At 39.6% G+C, this 16,692-nt stretch overlaps 1 protein-coding gene across 1 annotated transcript in view; it reads left to right on the top strand.

The window, feature by feature from the left end:
* LOC122793707 (nmrA-like family domain-containing protein 1) overlaps positions 1-16,692 on the top strand; it is a 76,439-nt gene that overhangs the window by 47,704 nt on the left and 12,043 nt on the right. Inside the window, exon 3 of the mRNA XM_044061922.1 lies at positions 8,365-8,614. Within this exon, the coding sequence (XP_043917857.1) occupies positions 8,365-8,614 (250 nt within the window). The remainder of the gene's footprint in view (positions 1-8,364; positions 8,615-16,692) is intronic.

Below are 16,692 nucleotides of genomic sequence, written 5' to 3'. Positions count from 1 at the left end.
GCTGAGCTGCCTCCCTCACCCAGAATGGGCAAGCTGGCATCACCTGCTCATGTTCACTCTGCCCCACCCAGTGTCGCACCAATACCTGTACCGCTCTTTGAATATGGGTCCTCCAGAGTGCAGTTTGTACCATGGGGCTAGTTTGGGATTTTAACTGTATCTTGAAAGTTTAATAATTGGGTATAAATGACTTTAGGAGACTCAGAAGCAGAATTTGTGTGAAGTACTCTATGTGATGTTTCTGTAGAAGAATTATTTTGCCTTTTGTTCCTTAGCGATAGGAGAAAATGTCCCAGACATACCTCTCAACCTGCAGACATTGAAAATAGGTACAAAGGCCCTTAAAAAGTAGGTACATTCAGCCAAATTTTGGATATCTAATTAGTAGAACATAACTCTTCCTGCATCCAGTAGGAATGTGGGATAGTAGTCAGAAATGTGTTTAAAAAAACAGAGTGACAAAATTAATGGAAAAGTATAAACACATTATAAAAAAGACCATGTAAAATCTGCAGACTTTAATAAACTTTATTGAAAAATTCTACTGCACAAGGTCATTTATTTTTACTTCTGAAAAAAGATGTAAGATGTGCGTCCTCTTTCTTTAAATTATTGATGTTATCAGTATGTTTGTCATGTAGTATGATTTTCTGTGTACTAGACATCTTCAAAAATTGTGTGTGATAAGGGGGATTCAGAAAATTGTGTGAAGGGGTAATTCACGCCTTAAAACAGAGACATAGCTACAGAAATAGGCACATCATGTGCAGGGGTAAATCAGGCCTGAAAACGGGAATGCTCCTCAAAAATAGTAACAGCTGAGAGGTCAAGTCACAGCTATCATCTCGTAGGTTGGTAGAGTCATATATTTTGTGCAAGCTCTGGAAAACAATATCATTATGTTTACCTCTTGCTTCTAAGTCAGTCAGTTTTTCTTTCATAGATGCAATTTCTTTGGAATGCAGATCAATTTTTAACATTTTTCTAGAAATATTGCAAAAAATAAAAAACTCCAAAGGCACAGATTGTACCAAGACATAATTTTATAAAAATGTAAGTGCTTTCATTCATTAAAATTAAGTATGAACTTCATCAGGATACCCCAGAAATATTGCCTTCAATGTCTGAAATCCTTGTCTCAGATTTCATAACCCTACACACAAATGCAAATAAACTAGTATGTGCTACTGAGTTGTGCATTTTCTTTAACTGTAGTTGCTGTATGTTTACTTCAGTTCACAGAAAGGAAGATTTCTGTATTTAATAAAGAAAAATAGGTAATTTTCTCTCTTCCTTTTTTTTCCAATGCACTTTTTGTCCCCATGTCTACTAACAATTGAGCCTGTCCCAGTGGAACTCTTCCTATTCATTTCCCAATACCAGGGAATTACCCCCAGCACAGTGTAGAGGCAAAAAACATCCAGAGGACTATCAGGCAGGCAACCATAAGAGTTGTTTGTGCCTTCACTGGTATCCCAGGGCAGTTTTTTTATACAACCTAACTGCACTCAGACTCGCTGGGTTGGAGGATGAGCTACCCATGTAACCATGGAGATCCATAACTGCTTCCCCCAACAAGACCACATTCCTGTACACAAAGTAAAGGAGGCTGCATCCAGTCTTTGGCCTGGTGATCCAAAAGCCTACCATAGGATATAAACTGCAATGCCACCGATGCTGTAAGGGATTGTTGCTGTATTCATTCTGATCTGCCCTGACCCCCCCCATACCCATTCTCCCTTGACAGTTCTATCAAGCACCCAAGCCTTCAATCAAATATGGTGTGTCTGGGCTCCAATCAGGATTTTATACCCGATATGTCTTAACAGATGTCCATTTTCTCTCCTTCTTTTCTGCGCATTTTAAGCATTTTAGGCTTCCTTTCTTCTCTAGTGTTGAAATTCAAGAACGTTTTGTTTTTACAAATTGAGATTTCAATCTCCTGTCCAGTTTTGTGAGCCATGTTGATGAAAAGCCAATCTTTAGGTTTGCTAAAAAGTACAGTTGCGTACACTTACCATAAATGCAGATGTTCAAGTGTATTCACTGTTGCACTCATTACATTTGGGTAATCTGCTGGCAGGTTTCCCTCAGTCGGCCACAAAGTCTTGGTTCTTGCGTCAGTTGCTGTCTCTTCTTCCATGACGTCAGGTTGTCAGGGGTATAAAACATGCAGCCGACACTATTACATCAGTTTTTCCTTGTCTCAGATGTCAGGTGCCACCCCACCCCCCCACCAAATGGGGAGCCAAATATTTAAGTAATTAAAAACACAAAAATGTATACCTCCAAACAAAAGCAAATACACCAAAAAGGCTTTTAAGCATAGTAAAGGAAAGCAGAGGTAGAGTAAGAGAAAAACACGGGGCTGGAGGGGGTAAACAGGACTGCAACAGTGAATACACTCGAACATCTACATTTATGGCAAGTGTACACAACTGTACTATGTTCTTCGTGTTTCACTGTTGCAGTAATTACATTTGAGTAGATTCCCAAAGCTATGGTTTGGAGGATGGATTTATACAGCATTAGGACCAGCTATAAGGCCCTTCAGGACAGCAGTGGCAAAGCCAGCTCAGGATTTAGAGAAGAAAGGTAAATGGTAATGTTTGGTGAACGTAGGAACTGAGCTCCAGGTAGCAGCTTCTAGAATGTCTCTGGTAGGAACACCTCTGAGAAAAGCTGTATAAGTAGATGCAGCCCTGGTGGAATGAGATCTGATCCCCTGGGGGATAGTTTTACCATGGTGCACATAGCAGAAATGAATACAATGGCTTATCCATTTTGAAATAGTCTGTTTTGAAATAGCCTTTTCATCTGCCCCTGCAGCAAATGCTTCCAGTAGTTGTTCAGATTTTCTTAGAGATTTTGCCTTGTTTAATTAAAATCTAAGTTGTCTGTGTACATCCAATGAATGCAGAATCCACTCCCCCTTTATTCTGTGGATTGGGAAAGAAAGTTGGCAAATGAATAGTCTGATTAAGAGCCACACTGGATACCACCTTAGGCATGAAGGATGGATTGGTCCTGAGAGACAACCTGTCTGCATGAAAAATAATGAAAAGCTCCATTGCCATAAGAGCCTGTAATTCTGAAATCCTTCTAGCTGAAGTGACTGCTAAAAGGAAAGCTGTTTTCCAGGAGAGACATTTTAAGTCTGCAGTAGCAGCTGGCTCGAAAGGAGGGAGAGTGAATTTTTCCAGTACAAAATTGAGGTCCCAGGCAGGGGTTGGGGCTCTCCTGGGTGGTCTTAAGTTTTTGGCCCCTCTGAGATACTGCTTTAGCAGAGGATGAGAGAATAGGAGAGGTTCTGTGTTGTAATGAGCTGAAATGGCTGAGGCATGGATTTTTATGGAAGAGAAGTACAGGCCCTTGTGAAGCATCTCAGTTAAGTATTGTAAAATCTGAGGAATATTGGGCACTGCTGTGCTTATCCCTTGAGATTGATTCCAGGCACAGAATCTTTTCCATTTGTCAGCATAAGATTTTCTAGTACTAGGCCTTCTTGCCTCCAAAATAACATCCATCACAGGTTTGCTGAGGGATGCTAAGGGTGAATTTAGGTGATTAGCCATGCTGCAAGATTCAAAGTTTGGAGCTGAGTGTGCAGAATTTGGTTGTTCTGCTGAGACAGTAAGTAAGATGTCTGAGGCAGGTGCCACAGTAGAAGGTGTGACACATTGCTCAGGAGTGGGTAACAGTGTTGGCGAGGCCAGTCTGGAGCAATCAAAATCATTTTTGGTTTGTCCTGTTTGACTTTTATTAGAACTTGGGAGAGCAGAGGCAGAGGGGGAAAAGCATAGACTGATAGGTTTTTCCAGCTGAATGATAGAGTATCCACTTTCCAGGCTCTTTTGGGATGAGTTCTTGTGCAGAATTTGTCTAACTGATAGTTCTGGGGTGAGGCAAAAAGATCTATGTCTGGACTCCCCCATTTGTGTGCCAACATGTTGAATATCCGTGGTTCCAGTTTCTATTCGTGTGGGTCCATGAGATTTCTGCTTAGTTCATCTGCCAGAGTATTCAGCTTTCCTGGCAGGAATTGAGCTTGTAGTTGTATTTGGTAGGTCAAGGCCGTGTTCCACAATGCCAAGGCTAGTCTGCAAAGGGGTTAGGAGTGTGTACTCCCCTGCTTGTTTATGTATCACATAACTGTGGTGTTGTCTGCCTTTATCATTAATTGTCCTGGATGAAGGTAGTCCTTTAAGGCTGTCAGCACATTCTGTACAGCTAGCATCTCTTTTTGATTGATATGAAGGTGCATTTGATTTGGGCTCCATTTGCCCTGAATGCACCTCCCTGCCAGATGAGCCCCCCAAGCATAGTCTGATGCATCTGTAGTTAGGTTCTGGGTGGCAGGGGGTGGAGGGAATGGCAGTCCCTTGTTTTGGTGGCAAGCCTCTGCCCACCTTAGGAACTCTAGTTGCAGGCAAGGTATGATAGGAATCATTGTTTCCAGGCTGTGCCAATGTTGACTCCATAAACTTTTTAAGTACCACTGAAGTTTCCTCATATGCAGTCTTGCATATGGAATTAGAAGAATGCAGGAGGCCATGAACCCCAAGGCTTGCAGAATTTGTCTTGCAGAGAGCAGGGTTTTAGTGGTCACCTGTTTGAAGTAAGTTACCAAATGAATTTGCTTTTCTGGCGTAAGGTAAGCCATCTGGGCAGTTGCATTCAAGCTTGCACCCAGGAATGTAATTTTTTGAGAGGGTACCAGTTGTGATTTCTTTTCGTTTATGGTGTACCCTAGACAAGTTAGCACCATTTTTACAAATGCCAGATGTTTTAGAAGAATGTCCCCGTTTTCTGTCTGAATTAGACAATCATCCAGGTATGGATATATTTGAATATTTCTTTGTCTGCAGAATGCAATTACTGGAGCCAGGCACTTTGTGAAGACCCTGGGCACAGTAGATAAGCCAAAGGGCAGTGCAAAGAACTGGTAATGCAAGTAGCCTGCTTTGAAGCGGAGGTATCTTCTGCAAGATTCCCTGATTGGGATATGCAGGTAAGCCTCTTTTAAGTCTAGAGTTACCAACCAGGCATCTTTGCCTAGCATAGGAAGTAACTGTTGAAGAATCAGCATCTTGAATTTTGGAATGTCCAGAAATGTGTTTAGAGTAGATAAGTCCAGAATTGGACGCCATGATTTGTCTTTTCTGGGTACCAGGAAAAGTCTTGAATAGAACCCTTAATAAAAACTTCTGTTGTCCACCACAGCAGTAAAACTTAATAATAAAATCAAAACTTTAATAAAAAAGAAAATAACATAAAACAAGCAGTCCTCAATCTTCCGATAAGCGCTTTCGGCAAATATGTCTTCCTCAGATCGTATAAAAGGGACTGTTCAGCTTTCTCTTTCAACCAAATAATTTTTGTTCCTTGTACAGTCTGGTCATTAAACATCTAAACTAGCTGATGCTGGAATCTAAAATGTCCAGTATCCCCACATAATAAACACTTTTTCTCTACAATGCTTGGTCAAATACCTTAATTGCTCATAAATATAACATTTAACAGGTTGCTCTTTGCAAATATATTTACAAACTTAAATCTCAGCGACATTATTAGGTTGCATACATTTGCCATTAAGTACCTGGAATTCGCCAAGTACTTCTCAATTTCCAGTCTGTACTCCATGAATGTTCAAAATTTTCTCAGTAGTTGCAACGTTCTGGCATCTTTTTCCATTTCTGTTTTAATATCATTCAAAGTTATATACCTTGTTTGAAAAAAGAAAAGCTAAATCCTTTTTATGTAAGAAATATATAGTATGACTGTTATATTTTTTACTAACATTCCTAATGGTTTTCATACCTTAAGCCAAACAAAAGATCTATTAAAACTGGTACATTGTTAACTGTGTCATTTCATTGTATTCATATTTTCCATGCAGCATTTTGTTGTGCTATTTTGGACTCTGTGTTCACTGCTGGATTCATTGTATGAAATAACCATGACTTCTCTTTCTCTTTTATTAGTTTCAGTGGTCAACTACTGCAATCGCTACCATTTTCCTCAATGTCCAAAAGGGCATTCATATTATATTACACACTATCTCTGCATCTGTGGACCTGTCCACTAACAAAAGTGAAGATTCAGGCAGCAGTGCCTCTTGGTTACTTTCAGCTTCTGTTCAATTTAAAGTATCAGACCAGGATATGGCGGCTTTCTATTCACTCACCATGTCCATTTTCCACATTTTTTTAACCAGCAGATTTTCATCCTCATACAAAGGCTCCACTCTCTGGCATTCCTCTGCAGAATCACTGTGCTCAGCAATATTCTAAGTTATTTCAGAAAAAACAACTTTAGGCTCCTATTGTTCCTTTAATGTTTCTTCCTCCATCTTGTCCCATTCCCATGAGCTTCCTGCAGATGCCCACTAATGGAAGCCTAGGGGATTTTTCCCTGGTGCCTTGACGAAATTTCTTCTAGTCAGAATAAATACTATCTTTGGTCTGCCCTGAAAAATGTCCAATCCCACTGGGACTATCCTTTTTAATAAAAGTAAATAAATAATATGTTTTGCAGTTGTGGATAGTGTGATAATATTTCCATTAACTCCTTCTATTGGGGTTTATTATGTCATGCTGTATAGTTATTTAAATTGTCCCTATGGACTACATTCAGACCATCTCATCTAATATGGCAACCCCAAACCACTTTACATGTTATTCTGTAGACTCTGAGCTATTCATTCCTCCTTATTCTGCTCAAACCCATAGCACATAAAATCTGAAAGGAAAAGGACAATTTCTGTTTTGCATTTCTGTATTTATCTGTTAACTGGGTAAGTAAACTAGTCCATGGAACCTTTTCAGTCATGACCTGGGTCAGAGAGGCCACAAAATGTAGAACTATTTACACAGAATTGGCAGTAATATAGTTGTAGGGATACCACAGTGCTGAATTTGTAGAGTTCATTACTGACAGAGCAAATTAACTTTTTGTTCAATATATATGTATATATATATATATATATATATATATATATATATGTATATATATTATAATTATTTATATTTAACATTTGTTTACCAGAAAAGTCTGACTGGGACAGAGCTCATTTTCAGCAGAGGCCTGGGGAAAATTGCTCCAGATGCATGCCTTTGGAATGCGGCAGGAAACCTAAGCACATGGAGGAAACTCTCATGAATGCAGGCCATGTACAGAAGGCAACCCAGCCAAGAATTGAACAAGGGAACCTCTTGCTGTAAGGTGACAATGTTAACCGCTGCATCACTGCGCCAGCCATATATATTTCCTCAACTTCAAAATGAGTATAGCAGGTTGCTGGACAGGTAATACTCTACTAGACATCTGTTTATGCACCCTTTCCCCTCAGCAATGAATCTCTAGGCATTATGGGCTGCCATCCCCTATGTCTACATTCCACCAGGGGTATTCTGTTCCACTCAAGTATTAATATATGTAGACATCCATTGAACCCACATGCTAAAGCAAATTCACACAGATATGATGAGAATTTAGAAATTTGTGCTGATATATGTCACGTCTTTCCAATTTTTAAAAGCTACCAACCCACTATACTTTTCCCAAGTCAGACTTTTTCCAAAGCCTTAAAACACTTCTTAATTAGCTAAGGAGGCATTATGAAGTATATGTTTTGTCACCCTAGGTCATTGGTTGAATCCCTAACTAAAAGTATCTGAAAATCTTGTTGTCGATTCAACACTTGTTAGGTCTCTAATTCACTACTGGGTAGCATCAAGGTTATTGCCCTGTGCTTGTTAATCATGTAGCAGCATAAACCACATGCATGTAGGCATACGTGTCCATGTTTGTGTGCATTGGTGTATTGGTGGTGCCATCAGTCTAGCTGATAAGTAGTTTCCAACAATATTTTTCTTTTCTGATCAAGGTGGTCAACTGCATATAAGCATCCTGTCCTAATGGCAAGTCTTTCAAACATCTCTGGTCACTCCCAGGCCTGCTCTGGTATCACAAAGTGGGCAGTTCACTTGCCTCCATCATTTATCAGGTATGCTGCTGGCCCAGTGCAGCCTCCTCCAGAAGAGGAATGATTCAGTTAAGGATAAACCATCATTATATGATATGTAATTTACCATAAATACTGCTAATGTCAAAACAGCTGTATTAAACTTGTGCAGCAAATCAGAGTAATGGTTGATTGCTGTTATATGTTTAGAAATGTTTGATTGCAATCAGATGTGAATTATGGCTGGTTCCATTTATGCAATAAATTCTTGTAACACAGCAGCAGTCCCTTTTAGACAAGACAGGGAACATCTGTCCGAGAAATATAAATTACAACAATGGATCCCAGATGAATGTTTCTGTAACTTGGCAATACTTACTTGTATTTTTTTTTTTTAGGGCAAACTGGTTGCTGACACGTCAAAAAGTCTGGGGCTTAAGCATGTGGTTTTCAGTGGCTTGGATAACGTCAAGAAACTGACAAATGGTGAACTGGAAGTGCCACACTATGATAGCAAAGGAGAGGTGGAAGAATACTTCAGGGAGATTGATGTCCCCATGACAAGTGTCAGACTGCCAGCATACTTTGAGAATTTGTTGACACATACCAAGCCACAAAAGGCTCCAGATGGAGATGGTTACACTATTGGTATGTATAAATATATGCAGTCAGGTTCTTAGACATCAACATGGTTACGTTATGGGTTTGTGCATGTATGCAGAGTCAGGATCTTAGACATGAACAGGATTATTGTGTTAGTAGGTACACATAGAGTTGGGTTCTTAGACACAAACATGGTTGTGTTATGTGTGTACAAATATGTAGAGTTAGATTCTTAGACATGAACATGGTTGTGTTATGGGTATGTACACATATGTAGGGTCAGGTTCTTAGATGTGAACATGTTTGTTATTGGCATGTACACATATGTAGAGTCAGATTAGACATGAACACAGTTTTGTTATTAATGTGTACACATATGTAGAGTTAGGTTCTTAGACACGAACATGATTATGTTATTGATACGTATACATATGTTGAGTCAAGTTCTTAGACATGAACGTGGTTATGTTATTGGTATGTACACACATGTACAGTCAGGTTCTTAGACATGAACACGGTTATGTTATTGGTATGTACACATATGTAGAGTCAGGTTCTTTGACTTGAACATGGCTGTTATCGATATGTACACATAGATAGAGTCAAGTTCGTAGACATTAATATGGTTGTGTTATTGGTATGTACACATATGTAGACTCATATTCTTAGACATGAACACTGTTATGTTATTGAGATACACACGTCAAGTCAGGTTGTTAAACATAAAAATGGCTACATTATTGGTATGTATACATATGTAGAGTAAGGTTCTTAATCATGAACATGATTATGTTATTAGTATGTACACGTATGTCAAGTCAGGTTCTTAGACATGAACATGGTTATATTATTGGTATGTATACATATGTAGACTCAGGTTTTGGGTTGCTCAGTGACTGTGTTCTCTCTGTTATCTTTTTATTCTGTTTCATTTGTGTATCCTATTGTTGTATCACCAGAAAAGTGACTACTTTGTGACAAGTAAGGACTGACTACAAAGATACAACAAAACTTTCAACAGATGCTTCCAGTGTGCCATTAATAAGTTCTGTCAGTGTGTACTACAAAGAGAAAAATCACCAGCTGTCAGGTGTTTCAATCCAAACTCTCCGCTCCCAGTGTTCAGAGTATTCACAAGTTTGAGTTTTACCAGTGGTAATGAGCTAGACAGATGTTACATGCCGACTACATTAGAAATCCTGACAAGCTGAGTAAGGGTCAATACCTCAAGCAGGACTGTTTTTTAAAACTAGTCAGCTGACAGGATTGGGTGGGATGGAAAAGAAATTCCATTTGTTGTAGGATCTGAGGCAAACAGAGTTCCCTGCATGTCTGGGGTGGGGGTGGGGGGCACACTGAATGTCTTCTTCTAAGCTTCAGAATAAGATGTCAGTCCTCAACAAGTGACAGGTGATCTTCTCCAAGCTTACTCTATCCTATAACTTCCCCTAAGTCTTTCCTTGACTTTTGAGAACCCCCCCCCACACACACACACATGCACACTATTTTTTCAATCTACTACTTCTTAGAAAAATGTGTTTTATATGTTCACCACTGTCTCAGTGAAAAAAAGAAAACTACTGTTCATTCATAAGTAATCATCTTTGACTTTAAACTGTGCCATTTCATCACAAGTCTTTTTTCAAAAACTGCAGCAATCTGACTTTTCCTGATTTTCTTGAGGTATTTGAAGGCTTCTGTCTCATCTCATCTCTATTATTTTTCAATAGAGGATTTGTCCTTTCCACTGTGTAGACAGTTCGTTTTCAGAGAGGTCTATTAATTTATCTATTTATAATTTATATTTGTTTACCAGGGTAGTGGACTTATCAGTATTGGCCAATTTCAGGCTCAGCCTGGGTGAAATATAAAATATTTGAGAAACAAAAATTACAGAAATGTAAGCAATAACAGTGATGTTCTGACTAATTACAGAGAAAAAAATGTGTGTGTGTGTGTGTGTGTGTATGTATATGTATATATATATATATATATATATATATATATATATATATATATATATATATATATTCTAGTGACGTGAACAGGCACAGTACAATGTATAGTCAAGCAGAGCATAATGTACAATATATACATTAGCTTCTAAAGTGGGTCAATCTTCAATTAATCTGTAAAGATATGAGATCTTATCTGAGGTCAAACAAAAAACAGTTGGATAGCTCTGTTGTGATAGAAGGATAAAACCCTGAGTGTGACTCAGGCAGCCCAGGCATCTCAGATGTCTGTTAGAGTGGGCATGGGGAGGATAGATGTGGTTATCTTTGGGGAGGAGAGGTGATGGACAGGGACCTATTCAATGCAACAATCTTTCAAACGAGGGGTGGTGATACAAAGGATATCTCTGGTGTGGCATTTGACTACCAAGCCGTGAATGTGGTAGCCCTCATCTTTAGTGCATGAGAGCATGCACTGGTATGGGGAGGGCAGAGGTGGCTGCTGCAGTGATATGACCATTTCACTGTAACCAGGTGAGTGATTAGGGTCCATTGTAAATATAGTCTGACTGGCAAGATGCCATTGAGGACACAGATAACTGCTGAGGTTGCTTTTGTGCCAGCCACCCCAGTCAACTCTTTGCTTCACTGCAGAATACCCAGGACAGGGGGAATGAATGGGCTTGGTTGATAAACAGCTCTCCACTTCACTGGAGAGTAGCCAGGACATGGGAATGAATAATCTTGGATAATAAGCATCTCTTTGCTTCACTGGAGAGTATCCTGTATGTGGGAATGGACGGGCTTAGATGCTAAGCAGCTCTCTGCTTCACTGGGGATTGCACAGGCAGGGGAATGAATGGGCTTGGATGATAATGATATGCTTGATGGTTACCAGATACAGCAGGAAAAAGGATAGAGAAAAAAAACAGAACAATATTTGAGTCAGACCAATAGCACCAAGGTTTTACTCAATGCATAGGATTTGATAAGCAAATCCCAACCTGGGGGACTGTCCAGGCAGGCTGGGACTGAGTGGCTAAAGTCCATCTATTGCATCCTGAGACAAGGGTGTGGGTCACTGCCACTGTGGACACAATCCTTGGTGGGAAACTGAAGCAGTCTGTAAAGGATTTACAATGTGAATTTGGCACAATTCTATGTTGGTTTATTTACACACAGTAGTATGAGTTAAAGTTGCTTCATAACATCACACTAGTGCAATAAGGGGCATACGTATGTATACCTTGTACAACCACCAACCACGCTGAACGATACACAGGCCTACTTCTCCCACAGTCCACTAAAAGCTGTGAGAAAGACAATGATAGGGATTATGGGGGAAGTCCAGGGATTGGAGATTAACCACTGGTGAGTGAAAAGCATAAATATGTGGGTTTTAGGAAGAAAAATGTATTCATACTTAATTCTGCCAATAATGCAACTGAAAGTTCCCCAAAATTCATGGTTGGACAAGTAATACAAATTTTACTTTGAAAACCAGTGCACTCAACTGTACTATTTGCCTTGTGGGTGGTCAGCTCACAGGGCAAATTTACACAGGTTATTTGCATTAAAGCTCATAAAGCTACACAGATCACCTGGCCAAAAGGCACATACCAGTAAACAACACCCTGGGACCTAGTTCCAGCAGTGGACTCTGGTATCCTTGTTTGGTACAAATGATCTCTGATCTTTTAAATATACAATGAGGAAGGGGAAATTTTGGATCGGATCACTCTTTGGTACCCTTTTCTTAGACTAATTTTCCAAAGGTCATTCTACTAGGAGTACAAAACTCTGCACAACATAGCTTTAAGGACTATAGGGGCACACAAGCCCCTTCCTCCTCAAAAATATGTTTGGTGAGCCAGTGCCATTGTGTAGAGGGATAAAGCCTTAGCTAAGGTCCAAATGACATTGTTTCAATTAGCAGCTTAGGTGTATGAGGCAATGGCAGGGAGGGATGGGTGTGCCCTTCCAGAGTGGGCAGAGTTCATTAAAAATATGCCCTGAGGAAGGAGTGATCCACAAAAGGGAGTAGCCCTTGGATGTGTCTACAAATGCAGGGGTGGGGAAATAAAGGTAGGTCATAACCCCCCTTAGCAAGCAGAAGCAGTTGCCAGCAACACCCTCTCCCAAAATATCCATGCTGGCTGCAGATCACTATGAGACGTCCATGGGAGAAAGGAGAAACAGGCAGCCTGTACAATCAACAGGCTGGCCAGAAAGACGCAGGCTGGAGGATAGAAAAAAATATGCTTTCTGGACTGTGAGAAGGCACATAACTGTGCACCATGGAATCATTTATAGAAAAATGCCACAAAAGTATGAGGTGCCATGTTTCCCGTCTCTGTGCCATTTGATCCCTGCATTTGCACAGCAAGTTCTGTCTGCCTTCATACTGTTAAGTCAAATATTTTCAAAGTGAGAGATGAGGTTTGTATTGTATTCATTTTTGGTATATTTGGGGGTGCATCTTTGAATGTGCATGGGATGTTGTACTTATGGCCTCAACAGACTGTGATCTCCAAGATACACTGGAGTAATTTACTGCTCAATATGAAGCAGCAGAAAAGAAAAAACTTCCAGATCAGAGGTCATGGTTTTCTCATGAGAAAGTGTGGGTTGCTGTCTGCAGAGTAGGGAGGAGCAGCTACTTCAAGTGAAGGAGTTTGTGTAATTTGGATCTAGTTCAGGACTGAAAAAATGAGGGGACCAGGCAACTTTCCAGTGACTCAATAAGAGTGAAAATAGCTTTGTACTAGAATGTGGTGGGGAAGCAAGAGTGGAGTGAAAGGATGGAGATCTCAGTGTACCATCACCATCCTCACCTATGGAAAAGTAGTTGATGCACTTTGAGGTCCTCCCAGATTGCCAAGCTACTTACTTTGTCACTGACGGCAAGTACTTCATGATCTCATCCTTGGGCTCAACACCACAAGCTTATGGCCATAGATAAGGATTGGAGATCCATGCTGACCAGTAAAGTAAGAGTTGTACCCTATGATTCACTTCCTACTCTCAGCACCACAGTAGACTACAATGCCTGCAGTACTGCTACAGCTCCACCAGTCAAATGGTCAAACTACTAATCACCTTTGCCCTCACCTGTAAACTAGGCCATAACAGACTTAAATTCCTCCTCCTAAGGTAGCACCTCTTCCATCATTAGCAGAGAAAATTCCACTAATTTCTGGGAGAGCAAAAACCATCACCTATAATATGGAGTTGCTAATTTTCATCCCAACCATTTCACACTCAGCAATGCATCACTCTAGTAAAGGCTGGAGATCACAGTCCTTTGAGGCTAAAAAGACAGCATTAGTTGTAAACAACAAAGATCCAACCCTCATACCCTCCTGTCTATGAAATCTACAAACAGGAAGGTGGACAAGATGCAGCTTTGGAGTTCTCCACCCACCTTAAATAGACATTAATTTCTATATTTTATATTTCTGAATTAATACCAGTAATGAGGATGCAAGCCTCACTTGTCAAATATGAGGACCAGATGGCCATACTGTTGCAGCACCTTACACAAGACATACTACAGAACATGTCCGCATGCCTTCTCTTAGACCACAAAACATGTGTAGGTAGAACAGGTGAATGCCCATGACCCCTCCAGTGTCTGCAAGGACATAGAGTTAATCCATTTTTCCATGGATTCTGTCAGTTGGTGAAGAGGATTAAACCCGTCAGCTGTAGTGCCTGTAGTATGGGGTTTGATTCCCACAGCCCTCATTTGCCTACTGTTTGACCTTGAGTAAGTCACTTAAGCAGGCATTGCTTCCAGGATGCCCATGAAAAAGGGCTGTGTGTTCATTGGACCTACCTGGTTAACAAATGGGAATTACTATTGTCTACACTGTTCCTTCCAAATCACAGATGCAACCATTGGATGAAGTCTACTTCCCAACAACCTGGCATAAGCTTTTCCATGGATGCTGTGGAGCATGATCCCTCTATCACTGGAAAACCCCCTCCTGACCCCCTTTTTGAAAATAGACACCTACTCCACTGCACCAGTTCGGTGGTACTGTCCCAGCCTTCCTCACAACTCTAATACAACCCAACAGTGCCTGACAACTTCCACATTTTCAGAAGGATTTCATCCAGCCTCACAGCCTTGCCACAGATGTTTAATAAATGCAACGGCTTAATCTACCCAAATGGTTTTGATTCTAACATCTGCTTCTCTGGCACAACCTTCTCAGAAAAGGAAGAATTCACCAGATTCATATGTTTATAGGTTATTATTAGTTGATAGACAAGTTAAGCTTTTCTAAGCCTAGCCAATGTAATCCCACTAGTAAATCCATCCAGTTACTCTCCCCTATCCTTCAGTGAGGGTAGGAGGGGGGCTAGGCCAGGGATAATTTTATAGTTTCTAAAGCATTTATTTACATTAGATTTGAAGGAAATGAGGGATGTACTTTGCTTAGCAGAAGGCAGTAACTTGTTCCAGAGGTGGGGTAGTATGTTGAGAGAGACATCTGTCATTCCAAATAGTCCTGCTTATATTACAATATTGATTTAGGTCCCTTGTGTTACTAGAAGTTTTACAGAAATATAGTATAGCAAGCAGGACTGGTCATTTACAGCTTTGTAGGCCATGTAAAAATCACCACTTGGTAAACAGAGAAGAGATACTGAGCTTTCTAGATAATCTGGGTAACACAGGGAACTTATACCTAAGATTTTTTTAGTGAGGAAACATTTTTTTCAGGTGGGATTAGGCATTTGGGTAGGTAGGTAATGAAGTGTACATTGCATGCTAATATGGGCCTGATGGAAGATGAGTAGAAGGGAATGGTGACCTCTTTTGACCTATAGGAGATACCCTTAATAATCCATTAGATGAAGTAGAAGGCTTTCCTATTGACAGAGGATACTTGGTGGTCAAAGGAGAGGTCATTATCCACAAAGGTGCCCAGATCTTTAATGACAGGGTGTATTTTAAGGGTTGTCATTTATATAAGTGTGTGTGAGTACCTGTTTCCCAAACTGTATTATGCTTCATTCTTTGGCATTCAGCTTTAGACTGTAATCCTGATGCCGTAAGTTTGTCTAAGCTAGACCCTCTTGGAGGATCTGACACTGGAACATTCTAATGTTAGTAAGTTTTGATGCTGCAGTAGTCACATTGCAAAACACTGTGGAAATGGTGCAAGACATAACTTTAGGTTCACAAGTATTATTATATAGGTCCAATTACATGAGAGAAGAAGCAAAACATTTTTTTTTAATTATAGAAAGTTATTTTATTTTGACATATCAAACTTTTCAGCCACAGGGATGAGAGAAGAAGCAAAACATTGTTTTTTAAAGAAACAATGTTACTTTATTCTAAAATGTAAAACCTTTCAGCCACTGAACTGAATGAAGAAATTAATTAGTGCATATTTTTACTTTTAATTGATTGTAGCCAATGACTTAATAAATGTAAAATAATATTTAAAAGAATGTTATAATAAATGTGGTTTGTCCCATTGAAAGTCTAGGAGACAAGGTGCTATGGACTTTTAAGAAGTACTAAATAAAAGTATATAGCTATCTGTGTTTGTGTGTGTGTGTGTATACATATATATATATATATGTATCTATGTATATATATATATATATATATATATATATATATATATATATATATTTATATATATATATATATATATATATATATATATATGTGTGTGTGTGTGTGTATATATATATATATATATATATATATGTGTGTGTGTGTGTGTGTGTGTGTGTGTGTGTGTGTGTGTGTGTGTGTGTGTGTGTGTGTGGGTCTATATTATATTGTCGAACGTTTAATAGCTCGAAGCACTAAAGATTGAACGTTAATGATCGAACTGTTAAAAGGTCAAATCGCTATAAAAATATTTTTCAAAGAAAAAAAGAAAAACTAAAGGCTGTAAGCAGGGGGGCAAGCCCCCCTGCACCCCCCCCCGGCTGCTGCTTAAATATACCAACTCCGTGATCGCACTTCAGTGCAGTAGAGTGTGGAATTGGAAGATTTCCATTTCCTATACTGTAGCGTGATCTCGGAGTTGGTATATTTAAAGAGTGGGGGGTGCACGGGGGACTTGCCCCTGCTTACACCCTTTTGTTTTTCTTTTTTCTTTTAAAAATATTTTTATAGCGATTCAACCTTTTAAC

The sequence above is a fragment of the Protopterus annectens genome, chromosome 2.part0 (genome assembly GCF_019279795.1).
Source record: "Protopterus annectens isolate FY-2018-M chromosome 2.part0, PAN1.0, whole genome shotgun sequence".
NCBI lineage: Eukaryota > Metazoa > Chordata > Ceratodontiformes > Protopteridae > Protopterus > Protopterus annectens.
Note: the sequence above shows the minus strand (reverse complement) of the source record. Positions and strands in the feature narration are given on the sequence as shown.